Source organism: Passer domesticus, chromosome 16 (assembly GCF_036417665.1).
Source record: "Passer domesticus isolate bPasDom1 chromosome 16, bPasDom1.hap1, whole genome shotgun sequence".
Classification (NCBI taxonomy): Eukaryota; Metazoa; Chordata; class Aves; order Passeriformes; family Passeridae; genus Passer; species Passer domesticus.
In genome coordinates, this window is record NC_087489.1 from 1,754,495 (window position 1) to 1,768,470 (window position 13,976).

A 13,976-nucleotide genomic window follows, 5' to 3' on the forward strand; every position below is an offset into this window, starting at 1 on the left:
AAACCAAAGCAAAACCAGAAAAAAAAAAAAAAAAAAAAAGTTAGGGTGTGAAAACCAATGCTACATTGTAAGGGGAGCTGCAGGGAGCATTTAATTACCCAGCAGTGACCAATCTGTGCTGTCCCTGGTGAACAGCTGTGACAAAGGACCTTATCCCATTCAACTGACGACCTCCCAGCACAGCTCTCCCTTTCCATCCTTCCTCAACTCAGCTCTGGGATCTGACAAGGCCAGAGAAATAAAAACACAAGTGAGCTAGACTGGAGCAGAGGTCTTAGCCTCTTGCCATAGGATGTTTTCATTAACTGTTAGTGGTAAATCTGGACCAAATCTCACTCAGAGTCACATTTATTGTTGCTTCTCAGAAAAGGCCATGAGTTAATATGGCAATAAACAGAAGGCCATTAGAGCAAGGGATTTTAGTGGGCTTGGGATGTGAAGATGGTTTATTTGCACGGATCATGGCTTCAATCTCATTCTGAGCTTGTAGGATAAACCCCCACCTGTGGGCAGAATGGGGGCTGGTGCCATGGGTGCTGTTTCAGTGTCACAGATTGGGGCCAAGGTGCTGCACCCCAGCTGCAGGTCAACACTGGCCCTGGACAAGGCTCATCCTCACAGCCTGGAAGAGTCACCCCAAGCTGGGCACCTGCCCATAGCCAGGGAAGGGATTTATGAAGAAGGATTGAGGTAGCCATGGAGTCCACACATTTGTGGGGTCAGAAGAGGACCTTTGCAGATAAACATTTTGAACTGTGCAATCTGAAATAACGGTTTGGTACCTGAGTCCCCATGGCAGCTTTACTCTTAAATGTTCCATTTTCAAAGGCTTCCTAAAAATGGGTGAGTGCTTAATATGCCCAGGAAAGGTGACCAGGTTAGGAACATCCTCACAGCTAATGACAAAGAAGCCATCAGAGAAAGCCACCTCAATAATTGTTAATAAGGATGGAACAGTAAGAATCTCGTGTGCAGGTGTCACGGATATGATGTTCAGAAAGTACCACTTGGATGGTGAAGTCCAACTTCTGCAGTACCAGGCCAGAAACCTCCACCAGCAAGTCCTGTAATGAGCACAGTGTTTCCAGGGCAGATGGAGATTTCAAGCATAGAATATCCTCTATAATGCACAGTAAACTGCTCTAATGATTAAGCCCTGTCGCAGCTGAAGTCTGCCTTACCTATTGCCTGAGTTTGTGCAGCTTTAAATTCAGTGCTTTCTTTCTTATGTCTAGTGTCTCAACATTTAATAATTTACAGATCCTGACTGGAATGTTTTTAAAATTCTCCTTAATTAACTAAATAGAACAGCTTCTTTGGTCTGTTGTTGCAATGGCTTTTGGTTTTTGGATCTTGAGACTTACACCTTTTTCCTAAAGCTTTTCAAATGGATAACTGTATTTCTTCAGGGCAACAAACTATGACTAATCATGCAATACTTTGTGCCATGTGCAGGTATTAGCAACTATTTTTATTTATTTTATTCCAGAGCTTTAATGAAGGATATCAAATATTGCTTACAGAACTACTTCATGAGGATTCTCTGATGATGGTTATCCTTCGAAAGCTGTCTACATGAAATGGATAAAAATACTGTAGTGATACTGTGTATTTCTCATCCCCTCCAATCTTATCAGGGCAGTGCCCAGTGTTTTTGCTAACCATAATTTCCAAGCTCTGCTACTGCTAGAGACCTGTGGGTTTTCCCCAAAGGGGATGCAGCTGAGGTCCCCAGGCAGTGCCTGTGACAGGAGCAGCAGGGCTGGCCCAGGCAGGGCAGGCACATCCACAGCAGTGCTGCAGGGCAGCTCAGGAGGAGCCTTTGGAGACATGCCCAGGTCTCTGCAGTTGCTGTGCTTCTAGTCACACTCAAGTTCATCAAATACATCCTTTTTGGACCAAGCTAAACTTGAAGATGCATTTCTGGAGTGCATCCAGGATGCTGCAGCTGCAAACAGGGCATGGCAAGAGCTGACCCACAAAACCACCTCCTTCCTCAGAATATATACAACATGAATGTCCCAGCCCTCAGGGTTTTATTTATTTCACACCATCCCTACACGTGGCTGGATCTCCACACATGCTGCTGCTGCTCCTGCTGGCAGCCACTGACCCTGCTGACACCCACAGGACCTTCCTGTGGTGTGAAGCAAAGGCATTCCCCAAGGGCAGCAGGTCAGCTGGATGTCTGGCACAGGCTGGAAAGCTGCTGGAGGCAGGACTGGGTACACTGGGACCTGCACAGGAAGGGCTGGGAGTGGAAAGAGGCCCCACACAGACCCTGTAAAAGGACAGCAGGGACAACTAGTTTTGGATACAAAAAATGGCACTTGGTGCCAGTGACAGAACCCAAGTAAATAAAGCCTGAAAACCAGCAATTCACATGCTCAGTGAAGATGAACATGCCTCCACTAGGAAAGAGGAGTCTTGACTGGGACCCAAGCAAGGGGACAATAATCAGTGATTTACTGAGCACTGCACTCATTAAACAGCACTATGACTCCTTCCCTCCTATGCTGCTTTCCCCGTGGATTTGAGTGGATGTGGCTGGTAAATAACACTGGAAAGCCTCCAAGCCTGTCCTGTCTGAGAGGATTCCCCTGCCAACAGCCTGGCACAAGGGTCAGCTGTAGCCCATTGCTGCAGAAACACAAGGGAGGTGTAGTTTATTGTTCCTCATTCCCACCTTTGCAAGGGGCAAATGCTGCCATACCAAACCAGAGATTACCATGAGCAGTAAGATGAGGACATGACATTAATTCCTTCTCCTCTCTTTAAACAGAAAAAAAGGGTGAGATAGGGGTAGCACCTAAATAAAAAAAAAAGATTAATGTGTCTGACAAAGACTCATTGGACACAGAGAATCTGACATACAGAGAATCTGACCATAAGGTGCAGAACAGGGACTGTAGTGTTATGCTTATAGGATGGAAATTTAACACCACCATGACTGGAGTTACTAATTCACTGTCTCTGCACCAGTGAGGATCACTCGTGTACCCAGCCACAGCCTGCCCTGCCCTGTACAGACAGTCCTGCACAGCTCCCCTGTTCACCCTCAGCACCCAGTCACAGTCATCTGTGGAGAAGAGGAAGGTTCAAACAGCCCTTGCAACCCAGGGCACCAATGTGAAGGTTTTAATTAGCCCTAAAATGCCACTGAAACAGCCCATATAGAAAAGTCATAGCAGAAGCAGTTGTACACACCGTGGTCAAGATGATGCCAAGCAAGGATTCAGATGAACCAGGGCTTTGCTTTAAGGAAAACATTTGCTAGATCAGTGGAGAGAGAGCTCAAGTCAGGCCCAAGAAGGGAAGCTGGTCCTGTACGTACCCACTGCTGGCCATGGCCAAACCAGAGCTGGATATGGCCAAACCAGCCCTGGCAAGGCTTCCCACACATGCTGCAGGTGGTCTGCAACCTGCTTCGATGCAGACTTTGTAATTTCATTTCAAAATTCCTCTTACTGTCTTTCTCTGCTAGCCATGGATGTTTCCTTGCTACCTTTCACTCATTTTTGGTTTTATAACCTAGGCCTTCTAATTTATTCTGATTGAAGATTTGTCTCTCTAGACTGCCTTTTCATTTTTAGTTGCTGCCTCCACTTAGTCCCTGAGTGTGGCTTAAGGTGGGAGGTGATCCTTCAGCTGTGCACATGCGAAGAGCAGAGGAGTACCCTGAAAACATGGAAATCCTCAGGTCCAAGTGTTACTCAGGCAGAATTTGGTGTACAGTTATGGGGATGGGAAGCAGAAGCACAGCCTGTCCATTGGTGGAGAAAGTGCTCCTCATAAGACCCAAGGCACTGCAGGGTCCAACCTGGCACAAAAGCAGAATGAGCAGACCCCATCCATTAGGAAAGCTCACTGGTCATTCCTATTTCCAGACTCCCATCACAGCCTCAAAAACAGCTCAAGGCAGGATGGAACAAGTTTACCATGAGTGTGTGAGGAAAGAGTCACTTAAGACATGCTGGGACTATGGAAATCAATACAGAGACTGATCAGATCCACCAGTGTGAGCAGGCAGCAGAGCACACATCCTCTGCCACTACACATCTGAGCAGCTTCAGAGAATCAGACAGAGGAAAAATATCTAATTAGAAACATCTAAGTGAGAGAGGTTATTGCATGGGTCTGCAAATGGGCCTGAACACAGTCACCTATCATCATGTGTTATCCCAGCACCAGTGTGCAGCCACTTCCACACGGGAAGCAGGTAAGAAATCTCCTGGAGCTGGAACTCTCCCTTCTGGAGGGAAGCAGCTTGCTGGCACTCTACAGACACTGTGTAGAGAAGAGTTTCTTCCTCTCTATCAGAATCAAGGCAAAGAATGTCAGAAAGCTTTTGGGTCACAGCAGATCACCTTTAGAGTGTGACTTCCACCACTGCCACTTAGCCTCCTCCCTTCATGCTTCCTCTGTCGCAGACCATCTGAATACCAAGGTGACCTGTGAAGATAACACAGAGAGAGGAGGCATTTAGGAGCCACTGTGTCGATAGTTGAGGACAAAATATAATTGTACTGTCCTCCTGGCTATTGACAGAGTGTTCCCTCAACTGCACAGCACCTGCCTGGAGGCTCAGCACCTTCCTGGCTCAGCCGGTCCCAGCCAGCGGCTCCCCAAGGCTGCCAGCACAGAGGAGGCTTTGGGTCAGCTCAGGGGAGAGAACCATCCACTTAAACAAAGGCCTGTCCTTATCTTCTTAATATTCACTCCGAGAAGAAAACTATCCTCCAGACTACTGTTATGGTTTGAACAACTCACAGGAGGGTTTTGGTTTGAAAAAGCTGAGCTGCCAGCGTGTTTCTGCAGCACTGAAGCAGCTGTCCAGGTACCGAGGCAAGGCTCCTCAGACTTCTTCCAATAAAAGCCTACGATCCAAGGGAGCCAGGGAAAGCAAGAGAAACCACCTGGCTGCTCTGCAGGCTCCAGGGCAGTGCAGAGAGGCCCCTGCTCACACTACATGATGTAGCTGCCAACAAGCTATGTCAGGGGCCAGAGATTGTCCACAGAACTCCAAGTGCAGGAAGGACTCCTTTGCCTCACTCATTTGACAAAGTCACCCACAGAGCACTTTGCACCTCTGTGCTCAGCCTTCAGGGCTGAAGTGAGTTAAGATGTCCCAGTTAGCCTGGATCCTTGCCACAGCGCAGAACAAGCCCCAGCACCCACAGAACAAGGGGTGGACAATCAAGACCCCCATGATCATCACTGGGTGGCAGTGACGGGTTTCTGGAAGGGTTTCTCGAGCCCTTCTTACAGACATTCTCCTCTGAATGACAACTGCCACCCAGGTGACAGAGCATTCACCTGGCAGACCAGTGTCCACAGCAGACATCCTTGCTCTAAGGCAAAGGAATGCTTTCCTGGGCTCTGGAACGAGGTGATTCACCTTGCACTTGGGTTCTCTGCTTTGGGTGCCAAAAAACCAGGTCAGAAATTCCCAGGCTTAGGCAGGCAAATGATGAGAGGTTAGGGCTCTGCAAGATGCTCCAGTTTCCTTCAGGAAAAACTTTCAGAAGCCTGACATCTGCTCCACAGAAAAACAGAACATTTTTCTATACTCAGAAGAATCTGTAGGATGAGAAAGTATTTTCTGCCCAGCCATAACACACACCAGTGTTTTTCCATCTGCTGAGAAACCTCCCAAGAGAGATGGGCTCCCTCTCAGGCTCCCCTCTGGCAGAGTCCTCAGGTGTCATGTGGAGCCCAAGGACAGCACTGAGAACCAGGCAGTTGCTCCCTGTGTTTCAGAGGAGTGGGAATGAAGACCTGGCATTTGGCAGGTGAGGCTCTGTGGATGCACCAGAGGTGGAGTCTGGTGTTTCCTCCTGGGTCCAACAGAGTCTGTGGACAGGGGGAAAGGTGTAAATGAAGTGATGCAACATAGAGAGGGTGTCTGGTATCCCTGCAATGTGCCAGAGATGTGGCAGCAGGGCACATCCCTCCAGATTCCTGACTGCCAAGCATTTTCCTTTCTCTCTCCTCCTATAAGCACAGTACCATGGGGCACAGATCCACAAGTCCCAGATCTTGCAGGTTCTACAGATGAGGTCTTGGATGTTACTCTGCTTCCTCCCCATGTCCAAGGGGACATTTTCAGAGAACATTCCCAGGTCCCACGTGACAGCAAAGTTTGCTCTGATGGTCCCACTCACACTGCAGTGTCACCACATGGAAATTCTCCACCAGGTCTTTCTGCTGTTCCCTCACAGCCATCTCACAACAGGTGCAGCTTACAAGTGCCCTGGGATGGTCACAAGGTTACAAGAATGTCTGTGGCTGCCACTGGAAAAGGGGGGCAGGTGATGGAAGTCGTGCACTGAGGGGGTGAGGCCGGCAGAAGGCCCTGGCTGCTCATGGACACTGATCTCCTGATCCTGGACGTCAGAGCTGGTGGTGTCCAGTCATCAGCCAGGGGCTGGAGTGGTTTCATGCCCACTCCAGACCTCAGTCCTCAGGGGTGCAGCACGTGCCATGACTGGGATCTCTTCTGTGGAACTGCACAGATGTGTGAGGCTGAGGCTCCCTCAGTGAGGTTTGGGATGACCCAGATCTCTGAGGCTGTCTCCAGGGTTAATGACCTGGTCTACCTTTGAGTGATTAGGAGACCTCCCCTTTGTGACCTTCAGCTTTGAAAGGCCCTTGAAGGTAATGGCCTGGTTAACCAGCCCTGTGCACATGAGCTGTCCCTGTACTTCATGTCAAGCCCTGTGCTCTGCAGACAGTGTCACAAGAGCCACTGCCCGTGAGAGGCTGCCTCATCACCCACTGCAGACCAGTACAGACAGCAGGGTGTGAAGAATCATGGAATCACAGAACCATTCAGGATGGAAAAGCCCTCTGAGTGATCAAGTCCAACCCTTAACCCAGCACTGCCAAGCCCATCACCAAACCATGTCACCAAGTGCCCCATCCACATATTTTTTGAATACCACCAGGGATGGTGGCTCCACCACTGCCACAGGCAGCTGTTCCAATGCCTGACCACCCTCCTAGTGAAGAAATTTTCCCTAATACCCAGCCTAAAACTCCCATAACACAACTTGAGGCTGTTTTCTTCTGTCCTGTCAGTTGCTACATGGGAGAAGCCTGAGCCCCAGCTGCCAGGACAGGGTGACCAGGGCTGAGAGTGACCAGCTCAGGCTCTGTGACACAGCCACAGCTCAGCACCTCTGCCCTCTCCACCTGCAGAGCAGCTCCCTGCAGCCCTGGCTTCAACACTGGCAAGGTAAGAGGCAACTCAGCAGAATATCCAGGGGACCTGGTATCCAAACTGGTATCACTTCCAGTTTAATTCCTTCCTGGGCATGTTGCTTGTGACACAGGCACATAAATACAGAGGGAGATACCCTTCTGAAAAACACACATAAAGTAGAGCCCTGCTGTTTCCTTGTTTTGTCAAGGAATATGCTACAGGAAGCAGCTCTCAGGAGATGGGAATGTTGCTGACTTGTGTTACAGCTCTGTCATGCAGGGAGCTGCTGGCCTTGCTCTCAGTAGTTCAAAATTGAAGTAACATTCTAAACATTGACCTTATACTTATCAGAATGAAGCACAAACAAGAGTTCACATCACCTACTGTCTCTGTGGGTGAGTTTTGAAATAAATTCAGCAGAAAATAAATTAAAAATTCAACAAGTCATTATATGACAGATCTGGACATGTTTTTCTTCTAATGGATAAACACAGATACAATATAGACCACGTTTGAAATACATCATTCTCAAAAGGTGATAAAATGGACTTCAGCTTTAGTAGAGCCTCTGTTCTTTGTACTAGCAACTTCAGTGGAATTAAAAATTGGAAGTTTTGATTATAACTATTTTTTTAAAAAGGATGGTACAGGCAAGACAGTGGCTCTGTGTCTGACTTTGCAGAGTAGGTTACTAAATAATACATATTGAGCACATGCTGCTGCTGTAGAGAATGTCAAAGCAGCAGGAAAACAGGAGATTTTGGGTTTTGGAGAGATTCTCTGGTAGATGGGCTTTTGGTATTCCCAAGGCACAAGAAAGCAGAGTGGCACTGTGGAAATAAAATACATTAGTTGAATGTTCCTGCTAAAGCTAAAGAAGGATATTTTAGCAGGCCCTTCTCAGTTTTGAGATCAGATGAAGGGTTCAGTTCTTTCACCATTAGTTCCAGGGAGAAGCACCACCTGCATTTTCCACAATTTCTTTGTGAACCATAAACATAAAACCTAATTCTAAATTCAACTTTGTTTTTGGGCTGTAACTCTGTACCAAGGGCTTAAATCTCTGCCTGGGGAAGGAAAGCTCCTGCTGCAGGAATTGTTCCTTCTTCTCCCCACAGGATGAGTTATCTCTACAACCCCTAACACCATCCCCAGCCCATTCCAGCTCAAAGGCCTCAGAGCCCCATTCTGGGGAATGCTGGTCCCAGCTCAGCCCCTGCTGATCTTGGTTTGAATCCCAAAAGTGAAGCAGGATTCACTTTTGGGATTCAGGCTGTCAGTTCCTTATCTGCTCCCTTTCCAAAAACATGTCTGAAAACAGAGAAACCAGTCATTTTTTCTTGATTGTATTTCCACTATCTGCAATAAATTACTTTTTTTCTTTCTGATTAATCAAAGTTCACAGAAACTAAAGCAACATTTCAAAATAGAAACAGCATAATGGCATTTTGGCAGCTTTCAAAAATTAACACTTAGATCTATTATTTAAAGAAAGTTTAACACTGACTACCAAGCACTTTATTTCAAAACCCTTCCAGAGTCTCTGCTCTCCTGAGCACCAGAACATGTATTGTGTTAAAGTATTCATAATTAAACAATACCACAGGACAATTAACATGCAACTTCACCTGGTAATGATCAATAAGAAGATGCACCAATGAGATGAGACAGTTCCCCTGGGTGTACTTTAAGCCATTTTATTTTATATGTTGGACCTTACTTGAATATCTGCCTCACACTGAGCCTGGACTGCTCTCTACAAATGCCTGGTTTTTCCCACTGCCCTCACAAGTCAGAGAAATTAGCCAAGAAAAACACTATTCCTAGCATCTGCACTTAAACAATTAATCTCAATCCAGTCACAGAAAACAAACACCAAATCTGACTCAAACATCTGAGATGCAATTTAGATGTCTAAAGTCTTGCTACACTGCTTTAGAGTCTTACAGGTCTTGGCACACATTTTATTAGCAGCAATTTCAAATTCACTGGCAGACCATTGATGGAAACACTGAGTGTCAGGCCTGCCACCAACCTCTGCAGCAAGCCCTGAGAAACACCAGCTTTCCCAGTGACCACCATCTTACAAGTGTTTTTTTCACCTTTAATTCATACCATATCTGCTCTGCTGATTCTGGGAGCTAATATTTGACTCCAGCTGCACAGTTACATAGCATAACTGCTCTGTGCTGCATTTATTAAAGTAACTTCTCTGTCAAACTTGTACTTTCCACAAAGAATGAAATCAGGGATTTGATGAAATCTATCCATCACAGGTTGCCACAGACTGTGGCCATTAGTCTCAGTCTCCCCTTGTGCTCCTAAAACCTGGATTTCTCTTTGCTCTCAAGAGTCTCCTTCAGACAATAATTCTGTGAATTCCTGTCCTCACACCCTGGCATCCATGATCCAATCACATGGCACCACATCATATGCAGCCTCTAGGTTTTCTCCCATAATCTCTCTGCCCCTTTTCTATTTCCTTGAGCCCAATATCTTTGTGGCACATGCTGTACAACATGTTCAGCTGGAGATTGGAAGTGTTCCCTAAGCAGATCCAAACTTTCTTTCCCTTACCTTATATATAGTGAGAAAAAAAAAAAGAGTAAAAATACTTTTTACCTTTCCTTGGTGTTCCAGGCTCTTTGCATTCTTTTCCTTTATTTGCACTGGTTGCTCCTAATGGACAAACCTTGGGCACAGCAAAGCCTGTTTCTCCCTTTGAAGTACTCCTTGATTTGGGGACACAGTGAGGGATGGAGCAGCAGTGGCATCACAGAGGTTTGATTATCCTGACTTGTGCAGTCATCTGGTACTTAGTCCTGGGTGAAGGGCTTTAAGCAGTTCCCCTCTGGGCTGTGGCAGGAAATGCAGCCCACCATCTGCAGGCATGCGGGGGCTAATTGTAAAACACTCCCTAGGCTCAAACTCAGTGTGAGTAAAGAAGTAGGTAGGGCTGCTCACCATAGATTTTCTGAATTCCCTGGAGGTCATCCTGGGGCAGTTTGAAGTTGTGTGTTTCCATGTACTGGTAGAAAGGAGCCATGATAGCACTGGGGTCGTTGGAGTGCTCCAGACCCAGCGCATGCCCCAGCTCGTGCACAGCAACCAGGAAGAGATCGTTCCCTGTGGGAGGAAGGCACAGCCAGGTTAGCACACAGCCACGCCTCAAGCCATCCCAGCCCCTCTTGCCCACAAAGCCAGAAGCAAATGCTTTGCTCTCCTACTGCACAGCAGGTCACAGTGCCAGAGTCAGCTCCTGGAGATGGTTTTAGTCCCAAAAGCCTGCACAGCCTTTAGCCATTGTCAAAGAATGAGCCAGAGCCTGCCAGCCCCAGAGCAGGTAAAACAGGCAGCGCCTGGAGTGAAAGGATACTGACTGTAGACTCCTTTGTAGAGAATTTACAGAAAATGGCCAACAAAATGGTCACTCTGACACCATTGGCTCCTTATCCAAGTGCTGCAAGGAGAGGTGAGAGCACAGTCTGTTAATCAGTGGTGGGCTGAGTGCTTTGTGCCTCTTCTGGGTCCTCTGGTGACATGCTCTGATCAGTCCTGGACCAACAAATGGTAGGGGAGGTCTGCAGGCACCTGGCAAGGCAGGGGGAAGGACAGAGGAGAGCAGGGTAACAGCCAGTGTCCCATGTGGGCAGCCCCATCTCCTCCAGCAAGGGCTCCTCAACTCTGTGCTTTTACTGCTGGACCCCTGGCACTGCCACGTGTGCAGGAGCTGAGCACAGGCAGCTCCATCCTGCCCCACTCCCACAAAGGGAAAAGGCTGGGTTGGATCCCAGTGGCAGAAGACAGAAGGAAGAAGGAGGAAAGAAGGGTCAGGACTCTTCCTGACAGGAAGAAGAGGGGATGAGGAGCCCTGTCTGGTGCAGAAGCTGGGAGCAGTGCGAAGTAGGGGTACCTTCAACTCTAGAGGCACACATTCCTCTTCAGTCCCATGAGCCTGGGACCCTCATCTCTTTGATGTAGAGTTGTCCCTGGATGTCCTGCTCCATAAGGGCACTGGAAAGTGACCCAGACAATGCTATGTAGGGATGAAGACACAGCCAACAAGGACTGATGCAAGGGTCTCCTCATGGCAGTAAAATGTCTGAGCCCTCAATTCTGCCTGAATTTGGGCTCCTCTGGTTTTGTTTTTTTTTGGCAAGGCAGAAACCAAGAGCACTTGCAATCAGACATTTGCAATCAGTTGTCAGTGGCAGTTCAGTGGCTGCTCTGCAGCCTCTCCAAAGAGCTTCCTCACACCTCCAGTGAACAAAGCTCAATTCTGTGCTGAGCTCTACCTGAGACAGGAGATGCAACAGTGACTTACACAGAACCACCCCCACTTCTTAAACAGTTACTGCTTCACTGTTACCCATAAAAACATGACAAAGCAGTTTCAGGGGTCTGAGAGTCTCCTCAGCAGGGAGCTTTGCCAGTATCTGAAAATACCTGAAGTCAGTACCAAGCAGTGCTCCCCAGCCACACATACCACCCCCAAATGCTTAAATGCCCTAAACATTTGAGTTGGATGGTGAAAGCATCTGAATATGCAAGACATGTTAAAATATACAAATAATTTCAAATCAATTTTCAAATACAGTTGTCCAAAAACATATACAGCCTAAAATTTAGCCACATATTTATGGAAAATTTTAGAATTTCTGTATTTGGGAAATTCAAATAAAGACCCACTTTGTAATTTTTTCTCATCTGTTGGTGAAAAATCTGGTGTGTGCAGAACAAGTTAATACAATGTCTAACAGCACAGTATAAAATCCATGAAGTAATTTTGTGGTAAAGTTTGGAGGACTGATCATTCTTCACAGGTTTTCAAAACCACTCAGGCTTAGAAGATGCACCCAGATTCCAAATGGGATTCAGAGAATCAATGTCCTTTTGCAAAATTCAATGGACTTAGTCTCCTATATCAGCTAAATGTTCATGGAAGCATAATTTTTCACTGTTACCACAACTGCTCACACATGGAAGTCCACAGTAAAGGTCACTCAGTACAGAGCTGACTTCATGAGACTCTGCTCGCCACAGGCTCACAGTCTGTGCCCTTGCTCAGGGACATCTTTCCTCACCTTCCCTTGGTGGCATTTTCTTCCTTGCTAAAGTACCTGCAGTATTTGTGCTGCCAGCAGATCTAGAACTTGTCTCTATAAAACTCTACATATAAATCTATGGAAGTGACTTGCCTCCATGTGCTAATCCTTTACCAGGAGCATAAGATCAGGCACTATCTTAAGTTAAATTAGATTCAAATAGCCTCCAATCATTTGTTTCTGCCCAAAATAAATGCCAGCCCACTTTACAGGTGGAAAACGAATCCCACAGACTCGCAGGATGGTTGAGGCTGGAAGGCACCTCTGGAGACTGTCTGGTCCAATGCCCAGCTCAAGCAAGGTCTAGTAAAGCAAGTCGGGTTTTGAATGTCAAGTTTCTCGTACGGGGGAGCTGCACACAGGGCACTCCAGACGTGACAGGTGGAGAGGGGAGAGGAAGGACCATCTCCTTGCTGGCACTGACCTGCTGCCAGTGCTCGTTCCGAGGCAGCCCTGGCGCTCTTGGCCTGCTGTGCTCGTGACTCATGTTCAACTTGCTGCCAACCAGGAGCCCCAGGTCCTTTCTGCAAAGCTGCTTCCAGCCCCTGGGCCACCAATAGTCTAGGGCAGGGCTGTGCATTTCCCCTCCCTCACCTTCCCTAGGTTCCTGTCAGCCTGTTCCTCCAGCCTCTCGAGGGCTCTGAACAACAGCATCACTGGGCACTGTCATCAAACACTCCTCCAAATTTCCTGTCATCTTCAAACTCACTGAGTGTGCACTCTGCTGCATCACTGATGTCATTCCATCAAGGTATTAGTCAGTACTGATCTCATGCAACTCCTCTAACACAAATCCTGAACTTCTCCATCTCACAGCTATTGCAGCCAAGGATGCAACTGACCTTCACACTACCCACATTCTTCAGCTATCAGGTCCAGCAGATCATTGTTGTTTGTTCTTCGGTCACCAGTGAGATAACCAGTAAGAGTTCTGTGATGATCAGCAAGATGAAGGCTCATTCCTGAAGAAGTACCTCAACCACCCGTGGTCAGGCCAGCCAGCTCTTCCACTATGAAACAGATACACTCTGTTTCCCAGCTATGCTTAGAAAATACTCCTTCCTGCAAAAACAGCTGTAGAAAACAGCTGCTGCTGTCCAGTTTTAAACCACCATTCTGGCTGGCAGTTATGTGTGAGGATGTCACAGAGCACAGAAAATGTGGGCTGGGAAGCTTTGTTACAACTAGAGGTAAGAAACTCAAAGAAATGAACTGTCCCATTCCATCACAGCCACAGTGGGCAAGTCAGCAGTGAAGTGGAAAAGTTCTCCACCTCCATGGCCAGAAGACAACCCGAACCAAAGCAAGGATAAACCCAGGGCAATGGCTGGAGCAGATGAAGTAGAGCTCAAGAGAATTCCTAGAAAGTGAACTGACCTCCACAGAAAGCAGGACAAGAAGCTCCTCTTAGTTCTCTTCAAGTACCCTGATTCTCAGTGCTGTGGTTGCTTCTCATCACTTTTGCTGAAAGGCAGACTTGGCAGAAGCACACACAGCTTCCTCTCCCTCTGCTCCCTGCCCTGGACAAAAATTTCCCATCACTGTTTAATCTCCTCATCTTTCTATTCTGGCCTCCTCTCAGACACATCTGTTGATCTTTTCCTTCCAGCATGCCCCTTTTATCTCCTTTCTCCATCCTGCTGCACATTCTAAGGGGGTCCCAGGTC

The 13,976-nt window shown here is 47.3% G+C and overlaps 1 protein-coding gene across 3 annotated transcripts in view; it reads right to left on the bottom strand.

Annotated features, from left to right (window-relative positions):
• Nucleotides 1-13,976, bottom strand: part of MMP24 (matrix metallopeptidase 24) — a 44,140-nt gene that overhangs the window by 6,992 nt on the left and 23,172 nt on the right. For all 3 annotated transcript variants that reach the window (XM_064391870.1, XM_064391871.1, XM_064391872.1), the window contains one exon: nt 10,169-10,330. In XM_064391870.1, coding sequence (XP_064247940.1) covers nt 10,169-10,330 — 162 coding nt within the window. The remainder of the gene's footprint in view (nt 1-10,168; nt 10,331-13,976) is intronic.